At 35.7% G+C, this 21,821-nt stretch overlaps 1 protein-coding gene across 1 annotated transcript; it reads left to right on the forward strand.

Moving 5' to 3' along the window:
- Window positions 1-1,907: 1,907 nt before the first annotated feature.
- LOC140771682 (ABC transporter C family member 2-like) lies at window positions 1,908-21,374 on the forward strand. The gene is made up of 29 exons (XM_073113287.1): window positions 1,908-2,094; window positions 2,424-2,756; window positions 3,419-3,597; window positions 4,150-4,189; window positions 4,423-4,582; window positions 4,712-4,826; window positions 4,906-4,986; window positions 5,156-5,180; window positions 5,757-5,813; window positions 5,940-6,005; window positions 6,472-6,546; window positions 7,337-7,444; window positions 7,922-8,056; window positions 9,542-9,648; window positions 9,738-9,831; window positions 9,977-10,144; window positions 11,079-11,219; window positions 11,973-12,179; window positions 12,256-12,354; window positions 12,863-13,015; window positions 13,769-14,154; window positions 14,787-14,967; window positions 15,127-15,450; window positions 16,030-16,786; window positions 17,882-18,003; window positions 18,150-18,395; window positions 19,689-19,790; window positions 20,288-20,609; window positions 21,042-21,374. The coding sequence occupies exons 2-29, from the start codon at window positions 2,424-2,426 to the stop codon at window positions 21,134-21,136; spliced, it is 4,878 nt and encodes a 1,625-aa protein (XP_072969388.1). The 5' UTR covers window positions 1,908-2,094; the 3' UTR covers window positions 21,137-21,374.
- The last annotated feature ends 447 nt before the right edge of the window (window positions 21,375-21,821 follow it).

Genomic DNA, 21,821 nt, shown 5'->3' on the forward strand with positions numbered 1-21,821 from the left:
TATAATAATATGCTTAATTACTTAATATTTAGCAATTTCTTTTTAACATAAAATTTTACTTAGAAGATAAAACGTTGTACTCATCCAAGCATACCGACATCTATTCCCGTAAATAAAGTGTAGAAGAGGGCTAGTTTGGTAAAAAAACACGCAGCTCTCTCTCTCTCAGAGAAAACCTAGGAACCCAGTAACCAGCATCCCTGGGAAAAAGCGTGCTGTAGAGGATATATTACTATCTTGATCGTCTTATTTGTCGGATAGATCTCAAATCTCAAAGAAGAAATCAAATTACCAGCTGCTCTCTAGATTTGCATAGCAAGGAGACAAAAAGCATAATGCAATTTTTAATTATCAGATTCATTCTGATCAAAGTTTCCTTCAATTATTAAATATGAGGATACATGCCTATCAATTAAGTTAAAAAAACCATAACAAATCAATAATTTTCACCGCGATGCGTTCGATCGCGGAACTGCAGTTCTCCGTTATTACAAACGTGTGCGAGCGTTTGAAAGATCGCGTTCGAACGGTCTAAGTCTGTTCGAACGCATAAATCGAGTTCTCCGTTTTTATGAACGTGTGTAAACGTTGACATGGCTCGGTCAAATGCCCCGGCAAAAATTCTTTTATTTCTTCAAACAAAAATCAACTAGATAAATAGACTCATCCCAATGAATCCAATACCACTCGGCTAAAGTTGTAGTATGAGCTAGTAATTTTTATTTAATATAAATCAATTTCCCACTAAAGATACCAACTAAGTTAATAAATTTTATTAAATAAAATTAGTATTCATGATTAGAATTCACCTAGTCTCATTTTATTATTATTATTTAAGAGCTCCAAGACTAGATTTATTATCTTTTAGTAAGTTAGTTGGTATTAAACTTTACAGGAGTCGGTAATAAACTTATAATTCACTTATCCGAACACAATATTTTATCTATGAATCTAAAACGATGGAAACTTTGGGGGGACAAATGGGTGGGTTTAGGAGACATGCAATTGAGATTACCAATCTAACTTCCCACAAAAACTACCCAAGAAAACCACCCTATAGCTATCAATATAGTCAACGGGTGAACAACCGTGGGGCTCCCTCTGGCAGCTTGCAGCTCCACTAATTATGAATTTAAAGATCCAAAACTGTTGACTTTTTTGCAATTAGAAACAAATCATCTGTCATTATCACCATCGTTTATTATATAATATCTCTTAAATACTTTATGAAGGTCGCTTTATAAGGCTGTTCGCACCTATATTAAAGAAGGTGCTAATTAGGATCTATTTACGGTTAAGACCCTTATCACAGATAAAATTCCGCACATCAATGATTCTCAGGTGGTCGTATATAGGAATAATAACGCATAGACCCCACAATTGTTGTCTATTTTTGCATAAGACCCCTTAGATTATTTTTTTATAACACATTTACTCCCTTATCTATTGAAAATCTTAAATATAACTTTGTATTAGTTTTTTCTTCTTTTTTTAATAAAAAGTTTGTAGACTTACAACTTGATTCTTAAACAAGATGTACAGCAAAACAATAAATATATGATAAATTTTAAAATATTTAGGGACCATTTTTCTTTATTTTAGAAAACGAAATAGAGCAAAGTTGTTGGGGGGGGGGGGGGGTCTATGTGTTATTTGGTAGAGATTAGAAATAGTTTAAGGGTTTTAATGTGATTACCTATAATACAGAGGATGGTAACGATAATAAGAATAAATAGAGGGCGTAAATTATAAAACGCTCGGGGGACTATTTTATAGGAAGATAATGGGGAAGTTATTTGGGTAGCTTTTGCGTAAGCGCTGACAGCATTGATTCGCATTGATTGGATGGTTGTGGGGGCAGTTGTTGGGTAGTAATGCACCATCCGTCCACTGTGAATTTCTCGTAAGCGCTGACGACGATTCGATCCCTGCGTGGGGTGTTCACCACTCTCCTTCTCCCTCCACTCCCTCAGCGAATCGAATCGCGATTAATTTGCGACAGAGTCTTTTTGAGATAAAATCTCACGATCGGCAGCAGCGGCTTTACTTTTATGAGCTCCCCAGATCCCATCAAGTGCTCTTCGTACAACAGAGGTAATAATTACTCTCTCTCTCTCTCTCTCTCTCTCTCTCTCTCTCTCTCTCTCTCTCTCTCTTTTCAATGAGAGTAATTATTGCTAGGCTTGAGGAATGGATAGAGTAACACAGCCGAAAGTTTTCTTTGCTATATTCGTCTCGTTTGGATGTTTTTAAAGTGGCTTTGTTCGAATCTTTCTGTTGGTTAATCCAGTTTGGTGGCTAAAAAGGTGTAGGTTTCGCTTTTCGATTCATGTACCAAAATGTTTGATGAATGTGTTACTGGAGCTAGGATGGTTGATGGTTAATTCAGTACAGGCTTAGTGATTTTGGAGGTTTTGCTGTAGATGGCTTTTAAGCCCCTGGAATGGTACTGCCGGCCGGTGGAGAACGGCGTGTGGTCGAGAGTGGTGGAGAATGCTTTCGGCCCGTACACGCCGTGCAGCATCGGGACCTTGGTGATCTGCATCTCCCATTTGGTTCTCTTTGCGTGCTGCTTCTATAGAATATGGAGGATTAGGAGGGATCTCACAGTCGAAAGGTATGTTTTGCGGTCGCCGTACTATAATTACATGCTCGGGCTACTCGCCGCGTACTGCACGGGAGAACCGCTGTTTAGGCTGATCATGGGCTTGTCGATAACGAATTTGGATGGGCAGTCTAGTCTTGCTCCTTTTGAGGTGAGCCCCTTACTAATTACATGTTCTTGAATAATTGAATCTTTATCTAGTTTGGTCCAATTGCTGATGATTGGTGCTTATCTGTTCCATTTCTATCATCTGTGTGAATCTTATATTGGTAGTCACTATTCAATATTGTACCATTGGATCTTAAGATGATATTCTTTTGATGTTGCATGAGGGACTTTTTTACCCTTTTTTCCTTTTACATTCCCCTTTCCTTGGTCAACACATGACTGTTGTGATGGTTCATAGATTAGTCGATCATTCTCCACGCATGACATGGAAATAATGTAGATTTGTTTGCATGCTCTCATTGTACAGTCTCTGAAGAGCACTAAAATTGGTCAAAAACTTCATTTAGATATATCAAGAATGTTGAAATTTATGTTTTCTAGGCTGTTTCATTCTCTACATTTTGTTTTCAAATTTCTTTTAGCATTTCTTAAGGCTATTTTAGTTAAAGCTGCTGAAATTGGAACTCCACAAGACCAATACAAGATGAAACTGCAATTGGTATTTTGAACCTTAACAATTTTTACTTATTATTTCATTTTGTTCCATAGAAGGGTAGGTATTTGTTATCCTCTGCCTCATTGCACTTGTCTTATACTCTTATCTTGTTTTATGTTTACAAGCATTATAACCTTGTTCTTTTGCAGATAGTTTCAGTGCTTATGGAGATTTCTGCTTGGTGCTGTATGCTTGTCATGATTGCAGTAGAGACAAAAGTTTACATTCGTGAATTTAGGTGGTATATCCGATTTGTGGTCCTCTATATTTTGGTGGGACAAGCCGCAATGTTCAATCTTGTTCTCTCAGTCAGACAGTACTATGACAAGTAAGTTATTAATCTCTATGCTGTTAGTTAATTTCATCTTCCTCTTTTATGTTCCATTTAGCCTTTTTCCTTTCCTTAATTCTTATGGATGCAGTTTCTCTTAGAGATTGAACTTCCACAATGTGAGAAACGATGCGTACATCCGAATAGATGCAAAATGACAATGATGTACCATCACACACTCACAGATACTCTGTATATCTATATATGGGATAGGCTATAAATTTTATGTTGAAACTTTGCTAAAAGATTTACATATCTTCCTACCTTGAGATTAGTGTTTTACGGTCATCCAAAAACACAGTTGATGGTTTCAAATGTGTTAAAACATTTACTAAATTTTTAAGATAAAGTCTGTTGTTTAACTACTTATATATGTATAGTTAGCTAGCAACTATTTATATGTATGAGGTTTATACCGAATGCATTTGGAGATTAAGGTCCAAACCTGCATCTTTCACATATTGTCACTGTACATCACCCCTTTATCCAAAGAAAATATAATTTCATATGGTATGTGGTATCACTAACATTTATATATTGCTTGTACAGGTCAATATTTTATTTGTACACCAGCGAGATAATATGCCAGGTTTTCTTCTTTTTTCACATCCTATATCATTATATTAACTACATGCAGCTCAGAGATAAATGAGAGCTCACTGAGTTTCTTATGAATCGTAGTGCATCTAATATCTTTCTGATAACTTCATGCCTCTGGGACTATTCATTGTGTCCTTTCTTTCTTCTTCTTTTTTGCACCATAGCTGTGATTGTATGGGTAGTATCTATTTGTTTTAATTCCTCATTTTTCCTAATATGCAGTTTTTCTTTGGAGTCCTCCTTCTGGTTTATCTTCCGAATTTGGATCCTTATCCAGGATATAGTTCCATTAGAAATGAGGTTCTCGTTGATAACACGGGTTATGAACCACTTCCTGGGGGAGAACAGATTTGTCCTGAACGGCATGTTAGTATATTATCCAGTAAGTTCAAGGAGGTCTATATTTTGCACAGAAATGATTTCAAGCACTTTCTAGTGTTAGACACTATAATGGACCTTGGGTGAAATTTCCCCCCTCAATTTTTTATTTGTACCATGTTGTTTCTTTTAGATATTATCTTTTCATGGATGACTCCTCTAATGCGACAAGGTTATAAAAGGCCCATCACTGAGAAGGATGTTTGGAAATTAGATTCATGGGACGAGACTGAGACACTGAATAGCAGGTGTGTTATGTCATTTCTTGCATTATCTTCCTACACCTCTTCAAATTGTGATCATCAACCTTCTTCCTTGTTGTTTCAGATTTCAGAGATGCTGGGTCGAGGAGGCTCGAAGTCCTAGACCTTGGCTGTTGAGAGCACTTAATCGTAGCCTTGGGGGGAGGTATAAGTGATATTTGCACTTTCTTGACTCTCAATTACTAAGAAAATGTTCTAACTTCTAAGAGTAAAGAGTTCTACTCTACAGTCTACATTTGCTTCTATATTTGTTTATTTGCATATTTTTTTATTACTTCAGAAGAGATTCACCTTTGTTCTTGCTTTGTCTTCAGATTCTGGTTAGGAGGGTTTTTTAAGGTAAGAATTAAGAGCTTAAGTTTCTACATTCTACATTTTCTTGTGAAATCTATTGATGTACATTAGATCATCATCATTTATAGTAATGATACATTGCATAAAAAAGCCATATACCATGCTAATAGTAATAGAGTGCTAGAAACTGAAAACAAAAGAGCATACAGTGCTTGATTATGGTTTGATTGCTTTGTTGCAACCTATTAGATGCCTGCATATAAAATGTTCTAGAATGACACCGTTAATCCATGATGACTGTTAATGAGATTATCCGTATTGATATTTGTTTTTGCAAATTTTGCTATAAAGAGATGCACCTTTTAGCTCCATGACGTGGTCTGATAAATCCTTGCTCTATATATTATTGATTTCTTGGAAATTCTGTGATTCTGGTTAGATGTCAATTAATAACTAGAGGTATAAACCCTTCATATCAGCCTTTGGAATTTGTAATCATGTGCTAACTAAGGAGAAAACCTTGTTACACTACTGACAATGGTCTCTTTCTGCAGATCTTATCAATCTGATAGCTAATGATGGATGCATTTTCATTTTTACAAATTTATTTTGCACTTGTAGATTGGGAATGATGCTTCTCAATTTGTGGGCCCATTAATATTGAACCTTCTGTTAGAGGTATATTCTTCTTAATGTGTGGGTCTGCTATAGAACCTGCAATTATGGATATCCTGTTGTTCTTTTTTCTTCTTCCATCAATTCTGTGCTTGTTATATTTCTAATAAATGCTCATATTTCATGCAGTCTATGCAAAAGGGAGATCCATCTTGGCATGGCTATATTTATGCCTTCTCAATATTTGCTGGAGTGGTATGAACTATGAAACCATATATCCAAGATGAATATGCCTTGTTGAAACTTAATGTTATTAGTGCATGTATCCTTCTAGGTTTTCTCTGCTTGTACTCTCTCAGCATCACTATATTTATTTATTGATGCCCTGATTAGAACTAACATGTTTGAACACATAGAAGCATCTCTAATTATTGTTCATACTTCATACTTTTGTTGAGCTTTGCTGCTAGCTTTCTTTACGATCATGGGGTTTTCTAATCTATTACCTCTTGTTTCCTCTTAGAACAACTTTCAAATTCCTAAAACCTGTGTAAAGCTATTCATATGTAGAAACATGTATTGCATGCAATTTGAGAAATAGAGAATAGTTCATTATAATGTTACTTGTGTTTCATGTATGGTTTCTGTTGTTTGTGAACTTTGGTTGAGTTATAGTCCAGCTAAGGTTCCTTTTCTTGCTAACTTAATATTTATATTTCAGACACTTGGTGTCCTTTGTGAAGCACAGTACTTTCAGAATGTTATGCGCGTTGGCTTTAGACTGAGGTCTACCTTGGTATGTATCTAATGAAATTTCAAAGGCATATGAATTACATAATAATTTTTCATTACACTGGTATAGATCACTCTTCTCTCAAAAGAAAACTCCATCCCCTCTCCTAACATGTTTTCAGTACTCCTTCAGAAAGCTCTTGTAATTCCTCGGCAAATAGAATAGAACTGGCAATAAGTCTGTCTGATGATAACCAGGTTATCTCCATCGTCCTACCAAATTGTGCTGCATTTTCTAGTACATGGGCAACAGGCAAAGTTGGTACAAAATAATCTAAATGCTTTTATCCTGGGTACAATAGTCCAATTGAATTGGTAAAATTTTGTTCTGCAGCTTTTCATTCATCACGTTATCTAGGGAAATTCAGTGGTAGTATACTGTAGTTCTACTCCATTTGAGGAGAGATTCAAATATCATTTCAGCTTAATTGCAATATAGTAGTTTGCATTTGCATAGTTCCATTGTTAAGTTAACTCGACGTTATGTTTAGGCTCTGTGAGAGGTGCTTTTGGCAAGTAAAATGAAAAAATAGGGCTTGTCGTATACAGGTTGAAAATGGATTGTAGTACAACATAAACTCAAATGTGTTCTGCTAATTATAATCCTATACTATAACCTAAATTAATTGATTGAAATACCAATCTATGTCAGCAAGATTTCACCTGGTTTTGTCTCTTGATATTTCAAAACTTGCTTTAAGACTGCAAGATCAACTTTAGATGATGGTTTCAATTTTCTGTTCTCTATTGCCTTTAATTATCCTATGTGCTTGGTGTCTTTATCTTTTTTACAGGTGGCATCTGTGTTTCGTAAGTCACTGAAACTAACACATGAAAGTCGCAGAAAATTTGCTTCTGGGAAGATAACTAATTTGATGACAACTGATGCTGAAGCACTTCAGGTCATTTCTCCTTATATAGCCCTTATATTTGTAGTAGAATACTTTATATGATATCACTGGATAGTTGCTTAATTGCTCAAACTTATTGTTTTTTTCATATAAATTTAAGTTATGAAAACTGAAGGAATTAAGCACTAGGCCAGTCCTTACGAAATAGAATAACTAAAATTTTGATCTGTCACATAAGAAATACCAAATAATGATGAAGAGTGAATGAGTGATAAGTTGCACTTTATCCTGATATAGCGGTTATTGGTCAAGATAATAATTTCTAGTTCACCCATTCAAAGGCTAGACTCTAGATCATCTATGCACGCTCTCATTTTGGTGAATTTTGTCAATGTAATTATTTAGCCAAATACAAGTGTTGTTCAGTTTGACTTTCTATGAATGGATGTTTGAGTTCTTCAAAGTTCAAAGTGATCTTTGAACTTATCCCATGAAAATTTTCAATGACACAAATTCTTCTTTTTGCAGCAAATATGCCAGCAGCTTCACAGTCTATGGTCAGCTCCTTTTCGCATTATTATGTCTCTTTTTCTTTTATATCAGCAACTAGGTGTTGCATCGCTTGCTGGCTCATTAATGCTGGTTCTTATGTTCCCTGTTCAGGTAATATATTTATATTTTCTCATGTTTCCTAAATTGTTTTCCTGGTTTATATTCATTGAATATCTTGCTTATAGATTACAAGTCCTGCTGCTTCAATTCTATGGTGGTTTCATTACTCAAGGCTTATCAATACTTGATTTTCCTGTTTTATACCTAAGCTTTAGTGCCTGACTTTTAATGTTAGTTTAATCTTTCAGCATATTATTAGTTTCTATTGTCTATGTCTGAATGAGGTTTACCAATACTTGTAGGCTGCTTTTAGTTATGATCTGAATAGACTATGTGAGTAACAGTCATTCATTTGATGTCGTCTAACATGATTTATTAATGTTTCCACTCTATCTGTAATATTTGTTTTGATATATTAATGGTTGTGCCAAGATTGATCCTTCTTTTTCTACAATAGCTGTATTGCTAAAGTGAATTTGTTCCTTTTTTTTCAATCTGTCTGCAATAATAAGCATGCTAGCATCCAAAGATGAGTCTTGTAGTTGGATTACAGACTGTACTTTCATTTCAAACTTACTGTGTTAGTTACATGTTTGCTTCTTGTATGACCTTTAACCAAAACCATGTTTAAGGCATATATATGGGCCACTCTCCTGATCATCAAACTGGTAAGATGGTTGAAGAAGATGCAAGTACCACCATTAACTCTTGGTTTGTTCAATGCAGTAAAACTGATGGATGAGTTTGTAGAGAATAATTGCTGAATACTTGGATCATACTCAACAAATCAGTTCCTAAACCAAAATATATATATATAATAGAAGGCTAGCATAAGCTTCTTTCACAATCCTTTTTTCAAGACACATGTCTAATTTGCTACATCATTTCTTGTCTGATCAAGTCTTGGTATTATTTTCCTCCCACGTGGTATGAGAATTCAGTCTATATGATTAGCTTCCAGAATAGTAGATTGAAAACATATTCTTGTTAAATATCTGGTCCTTTTGAAGTAATTATAATCTCTTCATTAATCTATAATTTCTGGATTAGGTACACTCCAAGTATAAAAATATACTTTTGGGAATCTTTAGCAGGTTCTTGATATTCTCTTTACTTTTAAGAGGAGCAATTTTTTTTTCCATTAGAAGTGTTTATGGAAGTCTTTCCTTCAAAATCTAGCCTTTTCTTTTCTTTTCTCCTTTATCTTTGGTTACTGAGATATTCAAGTAGTATTTGAACCAGAGGTTTTAGATAATAAAGTAAGTCAATTTTAATATCAAACATTTCTAGGCTGATAAATTGTTTTAACTATTACTTATGGATGAAAAATCGTGATAATGCCAATCTTTAAGTTCATAATATTGCTTTGAAATATAAAAGTATCTCTGTCCAGCATGATTTATATTCCTGCAAGTGCTGTTATTATATGACAAGTTTCAAGGCTGGTAGAAGTTTGGAAATCAGGAAGACTTCATGCATTATCTACTTTAATTTTTTTCACACCTCTCTAATTTTCATTCTTTTATTTCATGTCAGACCCTTGTGATAAGCAGAATGCGAAAATTAACTAAGGAAGGACTGCAACGGACTGACAAGCGTATTGGTCTTATGAATGAAATATTGGCTGCTATGGATACTGTCAAGTATGCTTTTGCTTGACTTGGGCATCCTTGTTAATTTTCGTAGAAATTATGTTAAATTGTTCTAAAGTCGAAACGTTCTCTTTGCACAGATGTTATGCATGGGAGCAGAGCTTCCAATCGAAGGTACAGATCATTCGGGATGATGAACTTTCATGGTTCCGTAAGTCTCAACTGTTAGCTGCGGTAAGATCCTTTCATATTTCTGTACATTTTGCATGTTGTTTACACATTGAGTTAACTATGGCTTTTTTATAGTGTTCTATTGAGATCAGCGTATGAACTCTGTTAATTTAGTTCCTTAATATATGACTAATTTTCATATTTGCAGTTGAATACTTTTATCCTGAACAGCATTCCAGTTTTGGTCACAGTAGTATCGTTTGGGGTTTACTCTCTACTTGGAGGAGAACTAACACCTGCAAAGGCATTTACTTCACTTTCGCTTTTTGCAGTGTTAAGGTTCCCTCTGTTCATGCTACCAAATTTGATTACTCAGGTACAGTGCTCTCATCACTTATTTTAGTTTCTTTTTCTTAATCCTTGAATGATGGCTGTTGACTCCTAAGTTGCTCAAAACGAAGTTTGTCTGTGAAGCTAGTATGAATTATCTTGATAGATTGAAGCTTGGAACAATTTAAACTTTGTTCTCGTATCTAAACTAAAACTTCAGCAACAACACTACTTGCAGATTGATGCTTCTAACTGGTTTGCTCTTTCTCATTTCTCCCTTCACACAGTCTGACCTAATATGCCATAGCACATCTAGGATTAACTTTCAATTCCTTTCTCCCTATTTTCTCCTGGCCTGGCATACTGTTATATGAATATCCTGCATTATGCAGAAGCACCAGGACAAACTGAGTAATTGCAATAGAGATAGAATTAGATTGTTTGTCTCTCCCAAGTGTCAAATGGATGAACTTCTGAAGCAACAACCTAAGGAGCAGAAAAGTTACTTCTAACTAGTTAAGACCAGCAGTATATTGGAATAGAAATGATTAATGCTCAAAAGTTTCAAACTACAACTTGAATCAAGAGTCTTTCCTAGGGAGTTCTTTCTTTCCAGTACATTTACTTAATGGTCATCTCATTTTTTATTTCTGGTTGCTTCTCAAGGTTGGTTGATTCCAGTTGATAAAAAGTAAAAACAATGAAGCAATATTTCTGTTTGTGACTCGATTTGATTCTTTAAGTTGACTGTAGATATATAGGCAAATATTTGATACTGCTTGAGCTAATAAAATTTGAGTGTAATTTTTTATGCTTGTCTCTGGGGCTGGTATATTATGTCTGCTTTGCACTGTTCTTGACTAGCCTTAGTTGCTTCATCTTTTCACTGTAGACATACTCCTGCTTAACTGCCACTGACATGGTTGCTTCAAGCATCACACATTTTCTAATATGTATTGCTTTCACGTTCGTTATTCCAGGTTGTGAATGCTAATGTGTCATTACAACGTCTTGAAGAACTATTCTTAGCTGAAGAGAGAACTCTTTTGCCAAATGCACCTCTCGATCCAGAACTTCCAGCCATCTCAATCAAGAATGGGTACTTCTCGTGGGAGTCCAAGGTCTGCTATACTTGTGTTCAATTGTTCATCCAATAAATTGTGTAAATTAGTATGAGTGGCAATTAGTATGTTTAACCCGTGGAAGCTATTCTCGGTCAATTCCAAGCGAGATTGGCTGAACCGGATAGCCTATCCTGATCCAGGACTGAAACTAGTCCAATGACTGGTTTCGGCTGGATCGGCTGATACCCGGTTCATTTTGGAAGAAAAAGGGAAAAAGAGAGAGGAGAGTGAGAGAGAGAAAGAGAGCTCTGGAGGTCGACAGTGCTGAATCTGCATCGGAAGATTTCACTGGACGTTGATAGAGGTCAGAACTACGTCGGAGAAGCATCGACTTAGGGGGGAGAGAGAGTGGGAGAGGAAGAGTGAGAGTGCTAGGGAGAAAGAGAGAGGAAGGAATCGGAGAGGGAGAGAGGAGGTAATCGGATAGGGAGAGGATAAGGGAAAGCGAGTTTTTTCTAAAGGGAGAGAGAGTTAGTAGGAGAGAGACTCAGTGTGAGAGAGTTAGTGAGTGAGGTTTTTTTTATTTGTGAGAGTGTGAATGGTAGAAAGGGAAGAGATAGATATTGAAAAAATAGTAGTTACTTTTTAGTTTTTAGACTTCATATATAAATAATTTATATTTATATCTTATTCAAGTCGCTTTTCATACTCTTTTGTTGCTTCCTTGTGGTTGGTTATAAGCTTCTTCCTTTTGGAATGTTTATGTTTGAATTTCTGTGTATTGTCATGTAATATAGCAAATATTGGCAGGCTGAGCGGCCAACACTATCAAATATCAATTTGGACATACCTGTTGGTAGCTTAGTGGCAGTTGTAGGAAGTACTGGAGAGGGAAAAACATCTCTGGTATCTGCAATGCTTGGCGAGCTACCACCAGTGGAAGGAACAGATACATCTGTTGTTATTCGTGGAACAGTTGCTTATGTTCCTCAAATTTCATGGATATTTAATGCTACTGTAAGCTATGGTTTCTTACTCTCTTTTTTCATTGTTGTACTGTGTTGATGTTCAGTGTGAATCTTTTTCTGCACAGGTACGTGATAATATATTGTTTGGTTCTCCTTTCCAACCATCCTGCTATGAAAGGGCAATAGAAGTGACTGCACTACAGCATGATCTTGATTTACTCACAGTGAGCATGTCACCTCTAAATGTTAAATGATCCTGCATTTCTTTTCCTTTTTTCCCTTTGTTCCTCCTATCTGAAAATTTGCTTGGAATTTAGAACAATCACAGAATTTAGGTTGCAGATAATTTTGAATAGCTCAGAATGATACCTTTTGTGAATAATTTAGGTCAGAAAAACTCAACTTCTCTATTGCTTAACCAGGTCTGAATAGTAGTGTACATCTTTCAAATAACTCAACTTATTACATAATTGCATTAATCTAACTCTCAACACCTTTTCTTTACCATAAGATCCTGATCAAATTGGTTTTTCTTTTTCTTTGTTCTTTCTTATTTTCTTAATCGAGACAGTTATGGGTCCTGGAAGGCAATTCTAATTAGTCAATAAAAATACAATTCAATGCCCCCACCTAACCCTTAAATTTCTATTATTGAGAATTCCTATTTTAATTTTTTTGGTTTAAATTACACTAAACAACCAAGCATGCATCTAATTATTCTTATGTTACCAGGGTGGTGATCTCACAGAAATTGGGGAAAGAGGAGTAAATATTAGTGGAGGGCAAAAGCAGAGAGTTTCCATGGCAAGGGCAGTATATTCTGACTCAGATGTATATATATTTGATGATCCTTTCAGTGCATTGGATGCCCATGTTGGCCGACAGGTAATCTATCATATAACTTCAGTCTTGTGATGTAACTTGTTAATTCTGTATTTAGTTGTCGACTTTGCATGCCTGTGCAACTGCTGCCAAGAGTGTAACCTTGAATATGAGGCACCTTCATGAGATGTCTGGGATGGTCTTGTAATATTGAATCCACACTTGATTTTGGGTGGATATTGTCTTGCATAAATGTCTCTCGGGTGTTTGTGAGTCATGTCTTTTATAACCACAAATACTTGCATTGTGACAGATTATACATTTTTTGGCTTTCCTCATCAAGTTAACTAAAATGAATAGAAGGCACCAATCCAGTAGATCTCTTCCCCTTTCAATGTACCAATTTTCTTATTGGGGAAAAAGTTGCATTGTAGCTCTCTGCAGTAATTTACAGCATGTGCAAACTGACTCAGGGTGCTTCTTAACTGCACAAGTAATCTCTATTCAGAATTATGATGAAAGTCCAAATTCTAAATCCAGTAAAAACATTAATCTTCATGGTAATCTTTGTACATCTGTTAGTGTTATACTGTTATGAAAATAGGCTATACAGAGAGAACAGAGATGTCGGCTTTCTAATATCATGTCAGTTTTGATTTGACAAATTAAGAATTCAAAGGAAGTTACATCTATAAAACTTTAATAAGGTATTTTGTACCTTCTGTTGTTCTTTTATAATTTAGGACACAGATTCTCCAATGAGAATTATACCTTTAATCTTTATATGTATTTTTATGCGATCTTTAAATTTTTCAGGTTTTTGACAAATGTATTAAGGATCAGCTGAGAAATAAAACGCGTGTGCTTGTTACCAACCAGCTACATTTTCTGCCAAATGTAGACAGGATTATCCTCGTCCACGATGGTATAGTGAAAGAGGAGGGTACCTTTGAAGAACTTAGTAACAATGGGGAACTTTTTCAAAAGCTGATGGAAAATGCTGGGAAAATGGAAGAGCAGACAGAAGAGAAACAGAGTGAGAACGATGGCCAGGAACATACTGGAACTGGGGACTTGGCAGGTGCAGAAAATGGCTTGCTGAAGGGTGAGAATAAATCTAATAAAACAAAAGAAGGAAAATCGGTTCTTATCAAGCAGGAGGAGAGAGAAACTGGTGTTGTCAACTTGAAGGTTCTTGCCCGGTAAGTTAATATATCTTAAATTAGGTGTATTAAATGCATAATTTCTTTTTACTTAGATGTGTTAATAGAGACAATAAATTCGAATATCAACAGCTTGAAGCTATTGCTGTAACTTGGATAGTACGAAACTACGAATGCTGATGATCCTGGCAGACATTTTTAAAGAAGATTCCCAAACATATGCTTTACTATACTAGCACTTCATGTGCCTTCATTCTTATGATGTCTGATTCTTGGTTTAAAAACTTTTGGACTACGTGAGTTATTGAGTTTACACTATGTTGTTGTAGTGATGCATATCAAGATCAACCTAATATCTCATCAATCTGGATGAGCTAATGGGGATTTTAGAACATTTACTCTATCTCTGTCCAGAGATTCAGTTAATAGTTTTAGACTATTGATCAAAGCAATGCTCTCTTAGACATGACTAATGCAGATTTCCTAATCGCTCCTGTGCTTTTATTTGTGGCACCAGAACTCAAGATCTTGTTGTCACCTGACATGATGTGTACCATGTCAAATAGATGTAGCACAGGGTCATCGAGAACAAATAAATTTTTTTTTTCTGTTTTTGATGTGTATTGATACTTTATGAAGTCATGTTCAGTTGAAATTGCATCCATATGCAGGTATAAAAATGCTTTGGGAGGATTATGGGTGGTATGCATATTCTTCTTTTGCTATGCCCTGACTGAAGTTCTTCGAATGTCAAGTAGTACATGGCTAAGTGTTTGGACAGACCAGAGCTCTCCAAAAAGATATGCCCCTGGTTTCTATTATCTGATTTATTCAGCTCTTTCTTTTGGTCAGGTACATGTTCAATATGTTGTCCTCTTTTACATTATTCAAATGATAATTCATGGTTGTTAACAACCTGAAGTTTGCTACGCATGTAACTGTATATGTGCTTCTCTTTTCACTTATGGATGACGTGAAAGTTGTGAATTTTCTTGTTCTGATCTTCTTTAGGTACTAGTTACTCTTGTTAATGCTTATTGGCTTATCATCACAAGTCTTATTGCTGCCAAGAGGCTGCATGACTCTATGCTTCACTCTATATTAAGAGCTCCAATGGTATTCTTTCACACAAATCCACTTGGACGGATAATCAACAGATTTGCAAAGGATCAGGGTGATATTGATCGTACTGTTGCAGTCTACATAAAAATGTCTTTGCAACAAGTCTCACAACTCCTTTCCACCTTTGTTCTGATTGGCATTGTTAGCACCATATCTCTCTGGGCAATAATGCCGCTCCTCATTTTGTTTTATTCAGCCTATCTGTATTACCAGGTACAAATGTCACATCAACTGAAAGATGTTCATGAATTCATTTTATTACAGCAATTATCTTTTCTTGTTTTTTTTACATGCTCACTTTATTTGAAGCATTGTTTTATGACACATGCAAAATTAAATCTTCTCTATCATCTAATAAATCGCTAATATAGTTCATTGACTCGAATAAGAAAGAAGGCTCTAATAAAGCAAGAACTTTTTGAAAAGGGAATGGTGAAATTTCTTGCAATAAATTAACCTTCGTGGAAAATTATAAGCAAACAATGCCCTTTAGTAGTTTGGTCTGCTCCTATGTGTTACTTTATCTCTGTTCCATCATCATCTTTATCAGAACAAAATGGTCCATCCATCAATATTGTTTCTCATATATTGAATAGATCTCTTTCTTGCTATATAGTTCAAAATACAAAATATATGACTGTATTAAAAGAATCAATGAGGTAAGTGCTTTATTACTGATTTTAATATTTTATATGTTGAAAAATTGATCTGTAATTAGCACCTTTTCCTCTTATTTGCTGATGATGGTGATAATGTTCATTTTCTGTTCTCTATCTTATTTTTCTTTCTCAGACTACTGCCCGTGAAGTAAAGCGCTTGGATTCCATAACCAGGTCTCCTGTATATGCACAATTTGGAGAAGCATTAAATGGTCTGTCAACTATCCGTGCCTACAAAGCATATGATAGGATGGCAAGTATTAATGGAAAATCAATGGACAATAATATCAGATTCACGCTCGTGAATATGAGTGCAAATAGATGGTTAGCTATTCGCCTGGAAACAGTTGGAGGTATCATGATCTGGTTCACAGCAACATTTGCTGTCATGCAAAACCAGCGTTCAGACAATCAGAAGGCTTTTGCATCAACAATGGGTCTACTGCTTACCTACACGTTGAACATTACCAACTTATTGACGTCTTCTCTACGTCTTGCAAGTCTTGCTGAAAATAGTTTAAATGCTGTTGAGAGAATTGGAACTTATGTAGATTTGCCTTCTGAAGCTCCACCTGTTATGGAAAGTAACAGGCCCCCTCCAGGTTGGCCATCACCAGGAAGTATCAAGTTTGAAAATGTTGTTCTCCGATACCGGCCAGAACTTCCTCCTGTTCTTCATGGCATATCTTTCACCATTGAAGGAAGCGAAAAGATTGGAATAGTTGGTAGGACAGGGGCTGGCAAATCTAGCATGCTTAATGCTTTATTTCGGATAGTGGAACTGGAACAAGGAAAAATATTTATTGACAATTGCGATGTTTCAAAATTTGGTCTTTGGGATTTACGTAAATCACTAGGGATAATACCACAGTCACCTGTCCTATTTTCAGGTATGTAGTTCTTTTGACTGGGATGTGTTTGCAGCTTCTGTTACTTATATGGATGTTATCTTTCTGGTGGCTCCTGAATCCTACTTCTATTTCAGAAAAATACAGCTAAAATTGGTAATGAATGGGCTTTGCACTTATTCAAAAAATATAAATATATGATGATTTTCATAATTTATTATACTGTGAACCAAAGATTTCCTTGCTGCAGCATGCCTACCAACCTGGGGCGGCATGTGTTATGCCAATAAATTACTGGCACAGTAACTAGAGGTTCCTGTGGTTGCTCCTTGATGCTGACCCATGTGATACTAGTGGGGTTTCAAATGGCATGCACAGGATGTGCGGCCATGCTGCTTGACAGCTGTTGCTATCCAAACTAGTACTTCTTTACAGTAGGAAAAGGAATATATGATCTTGTTCAAGACTCAAGAGTTTGTATGATATTCTTTTGAATTATCCTAGATCCTGTTGTTCTCTGAATTGTCTTAAAGTTGATTGAATAAAACTATCAATACGAACATATTTATGCTGGTTGAAAAGTTGGATATTGATGAGCTTTTCAAGAGCTTCCCTTTGGAAGGTTGGTTGAGTAAATAGTAGATAAAACTGGCAAAATAGGAGAACTATTTAGAATCACAAATCTACTCTTTGAAAGCTATAATCTTTTACTTCTATACAAAATAATATTCCTATTACTTTCCTGATACTTCATCATGATCACCCAAGCCTTCCTCCCGTTGGCTAGAGCACAAGCAAGAAAATCTTTACTATCTAACCATTTAAAATTCCTGCCAAATTTCTGTCCAGAGCAAAATCAGATAGTAAAGGTACTTTCCATAAGAGGGCCAATTGATGGGCAAAGCATTCTTCCAGTCCTCGTGCTCCCCGTAAATGTACCCCTTAATCCCATTACAGTACATTATCCGGAGCTTCTAGCAATTTTGCAGACCTTGTAGTTGTTTCACTTTTTTTTTTTATACAACCAATGTATGATTGTATGTCAACCTTGAGTCTGTCTTTCGTTTGGAGTTCTTTATTAGCAGCGGATTACAACTTCACATTTCTGACTTGTCCTGATAAAATGTACTTGTCCAGGATCTGTTCGGTTTAATCTAGATCCCTTTAATGAGCACAATGATGCAGATCTTTGGGAGGCCCTAGAGAAGGCACATCTAAAAGATGCCATCCGGCGGAACACTCTAGGGCTTGATGCTGAGGTACTCTTGCTCTATTTGTTCTTATCTAGTTGAACGAGTCAGTCAAATCACTGCATGTTGGTTCTTTTATCTTCTTGCTAGAAGTCTTCGCCTCTTGTTGATTATTGAATTAGTGACTCAAATACCACTTTTTTTTTCACCTCTAGGTTTCTGAAGCAGGGGAAAATTTTAGTGTTGGACAAAGACAACTGCTAAGTTTAGCTCGTGCTTTGCTGAGGAGATCAAAGATACTTGTTCTCGATGAAGCGACAGCAGCTGTTGATGTTAGAACTGATGCTTTAATCCAGAAAACAATTAGAGAAGAATTTAAATCTTGCACAATGCTCGTTATAGCCCACCGTCTAAATACTGTGATAGACTGTGATCGGCTTCTTCTTCTCAGTGTTGGTCAGGTATGTGCTCGGATTGTAACTTGTTGCAAGATGATTGCTTACTTGCAATAGGACATAGAACAAGCTTTCTTCTCCAGACTTCTCAATAAACATTTTGCTTATATATGTTTTGGCACTTGCTTTAGTCGCTACTAGTCTTTGTTATCTGTAGTCTTCATTGGAATTGAAAAAATTGTCTTTTATTGTGTTTGGTTGGAGAATTACCTAATGTAGCCTAATGATATTTATTTCTTGCAATTCTTTTGGTGTGTTGCGCACAGTTATTTTTGCGAACTTTTTGGTATGTCTAGCACAATCATTTTTTGGACTGGATTTGAAACTGAAACATCAAAGCTTGCTCCCATCCAATGCTATAGTAAGTGTCTTCCCTGTTACACCAGGTTTCAGGTGGCACGTCATAACCTGTTTCTCTTTTATTGAGCAAGAAATATACTAGATTTAAGCCCATTAGCTAACCTTATTTACATAATTATGTTGGACTTTTATCATAACATGTGAATAATGGCTACAGAGATATGGTTTTGAATCGAGCTGCATTTGTTTGAAGTGTGGTCAAGGCCTCAACGGAACATGATTTCTCCACTGATTCATCTGATTTCTGTCTATTAAATTCGTTTGAGATTATGCCTGAAATTGACTGAAGGGTCTACCTGGTCTCAGTAATCGCTTTAGATGTCAATAAATTTGCCCTTTCACTCTTCCTATACTAATGTCATTGAAGGATAATAATAAGGTAGGAGAGTATGTGTTGGGCAATAAGTTGGAAGCTGGAATGCTCTTCCCAAATATTAGGACATCTATCGTCATATTCCTATTTAGTAAATAAATAATCAAGTAAAATTACACGATTCTAGAACTACCTCAACCTATAGACTTGTTTATGAATAAGAATCCCTAACTTGATTTTGTCTAGCTATCTTGCTTTATAGAATCCTAGGTGGTACACAATTTCAAGAAGTTACAACTTCTGTCTGGAAGCATCATGCCCTTGTAGAAACAAAAACACCATGAAAAAATAAATGACAAAAGAAAGAAATCATTCTAGCTGTTAATGAGAATATTAACATTTTATAAGTCTTCGAATTTGGAATTGTTTGGCTTCAGTTCAGTTTTCTAATAAGCTTATCATTTGCAAATTGCTATTATGAAGGATGATCTTTTGCATTTGATTGTTTAATAGGCAATTTATGTAATAGATCTGACAATTCGTGTGAGTGAGTGTGCTCATACATTTCATGATTTAGTCAAGAATGTATCATTTGAGGCCTACTCAGTTGCCATGTATTTCTACAGGTTTTGGAATTTGACACTCCTGAAAATCTTTTAACAAATGAAGAGAGTGCTTTCTCAAAAATGGTTCAGAGCACCGGGGTCACCAATGCTCAATATCTAAGGGTACTTCTAGCAATTCTTCATCTTTCACTTTTAAGTGCTGATTTACATTTTCTTTTGTTTCCAACATATTGATGTATATCATCATGAACATCATTTTGACTCCAATAATTTCCTGAAGACTTCAAGGAAGGATATAGTGAGCAGATGCAATTTTAATCTTGACCTCCAGTAAATTTGCCGCTTGGTTCCCATCCATTGTTTCTATCAATTCAGAATCACTTTGTAAATGTGGGTGCATCCATCTACCTTCTGTTGTAAATGGGCCGAGTTACATGTGTACTTGATAACCAAGCAGGTTACACAAATTATCTCTCACACACACACACATGTGCAGTTATACATACAATATATACATATATAAATATGTATATATGTCGTATGTATTGGCATTGGTATACAAGCAGGGTGAACTGTTGTACCATACAACAATATGTATCTTGTTTCAATTATAATGTTCTACCTTATCAGCATTTTCTGTGACTGGAAATGATCAACAGAGCCTCGTCTTTGAGGAGGGAGAGCGAAGGAGGAGCAGGGAAGAAACCAGGAGGCAAGATGGTCAAAAGATATGGCTTGCTTCTTCACGCTGGGCTGCTGCTGCACAACTTGCACTTGCTTCTAATCTAACATCTTCAGAAAATGGCATCCAACAATTAGAGATAGATGATGCGAACAGCATCATCAGGAAAACAAAAGACGCTGTCATTACTCTGCAGAGTGTTCTTGAAGGCTCACATGACAAGGAAATTGAGGAGACATTGAATCAGTATCAGGTTTCAACAGACAGATGGTGGTCAACTCTCTATAAAGTGATCGAAGGTACATCTCGTTGCCACTTCCACGTGTATTTGTGAGTGCATGTTTTAATAAGCATTGCGACATGTTATTCATCTGCATGTGTAAGCTAAAATGTTATGCTATTCAAACATTACTGGACCGACCTAGTATTCTGTCTGCATGACTCGGACATGAATTACTGAATAAGTTAAATGTAAAAGTCCTAACAGACATAAATTGCCACGCATTAACATGCCAGTCTTTCAAACTCACTAAAAGTGCATATACAAGGGAACCAGGATAGCCTACTTGGATTAGAAAAGGAAGGGGAAAGAGCTGAATAAAATCCTATTAAAAAGTATAAAATCATACATACTTGAGAGTATTAATATGAAAGAATAATTTAAGCTTTACAGGTTTCATCTATATCATGGTTATTTGAGCTGTTCAATAATATATTTGTACTACTTTCAGGTCTTGCAATGATGAGCAGGTTGGCTCCTAATCGGCTTCAACCAGGATATGCTTTTGAAGACAGGCCACTGGATTGGGACCAATTAGAGATGTAGAAGAGAGGGCAGCGCCATTTTGAAATTTGATACTGAAATCAAGGAATCAACGCAAGGGTTTTCTAAACTGACAATTACTTTTATCAATTCTTCCTCAATCATCTCATACATGCCACTGGCTCAAATATGTAAGTTGTATCATTAAGCACATTATTTTGGTGAGTTGAACCGCCCTTGATTCTGTCATTGTAACAGTTGGAAACAAGACTTAATTTTGATTAGTGACGATTTTGCAACAGCTTGACGGTGATCTTCGAGTATTGTTTCAACAGTGGTGCATCTTAATTTCATTCAATTTAAGGTTTTAGATTGTATGGAGATAAAAGATGTTGCGAATGCTTACTTTTGATATTTACCTGGTATATGACAACATAGTTTTATGTTAAGCATTCGGGCAAGAAAAAGAGCCCATCCTGGCATTCAGATTGATAAAGTGTAGCTTTTGTTATTAAATGGGAAAGGAAAACCAGCGAGGCATAACTTAGATATTCCAGTTTATAATCAGCCGTTTCCTCTTATATTTAACTGATAAAGATATAGTGATTAAAAAGAAAAAAAAAACGATGTGCTGCATTTATTCTATTTTCCCCTGGTTTTATGGGAAAAAGTTTTCACCGCTATTTGTAAAACATTAAATTATTATAAAATAAAATCTAAAACTTTTTATGCTCGCAATGTCGTTAAA

Source organism: Typha angustifolia, chromosome 12, assembly GCF_048772165.1.
Source record: "Typha angustifolia cultivar Huaian chromosome 12, ASM4877216v1, whole genome shotgun sequence".
NCBI lineage: Eukaryota > Viridiplantae > Streptophyta > Magnoliopsida > Poales > Typhaceae > Typha > Typha angustifolia.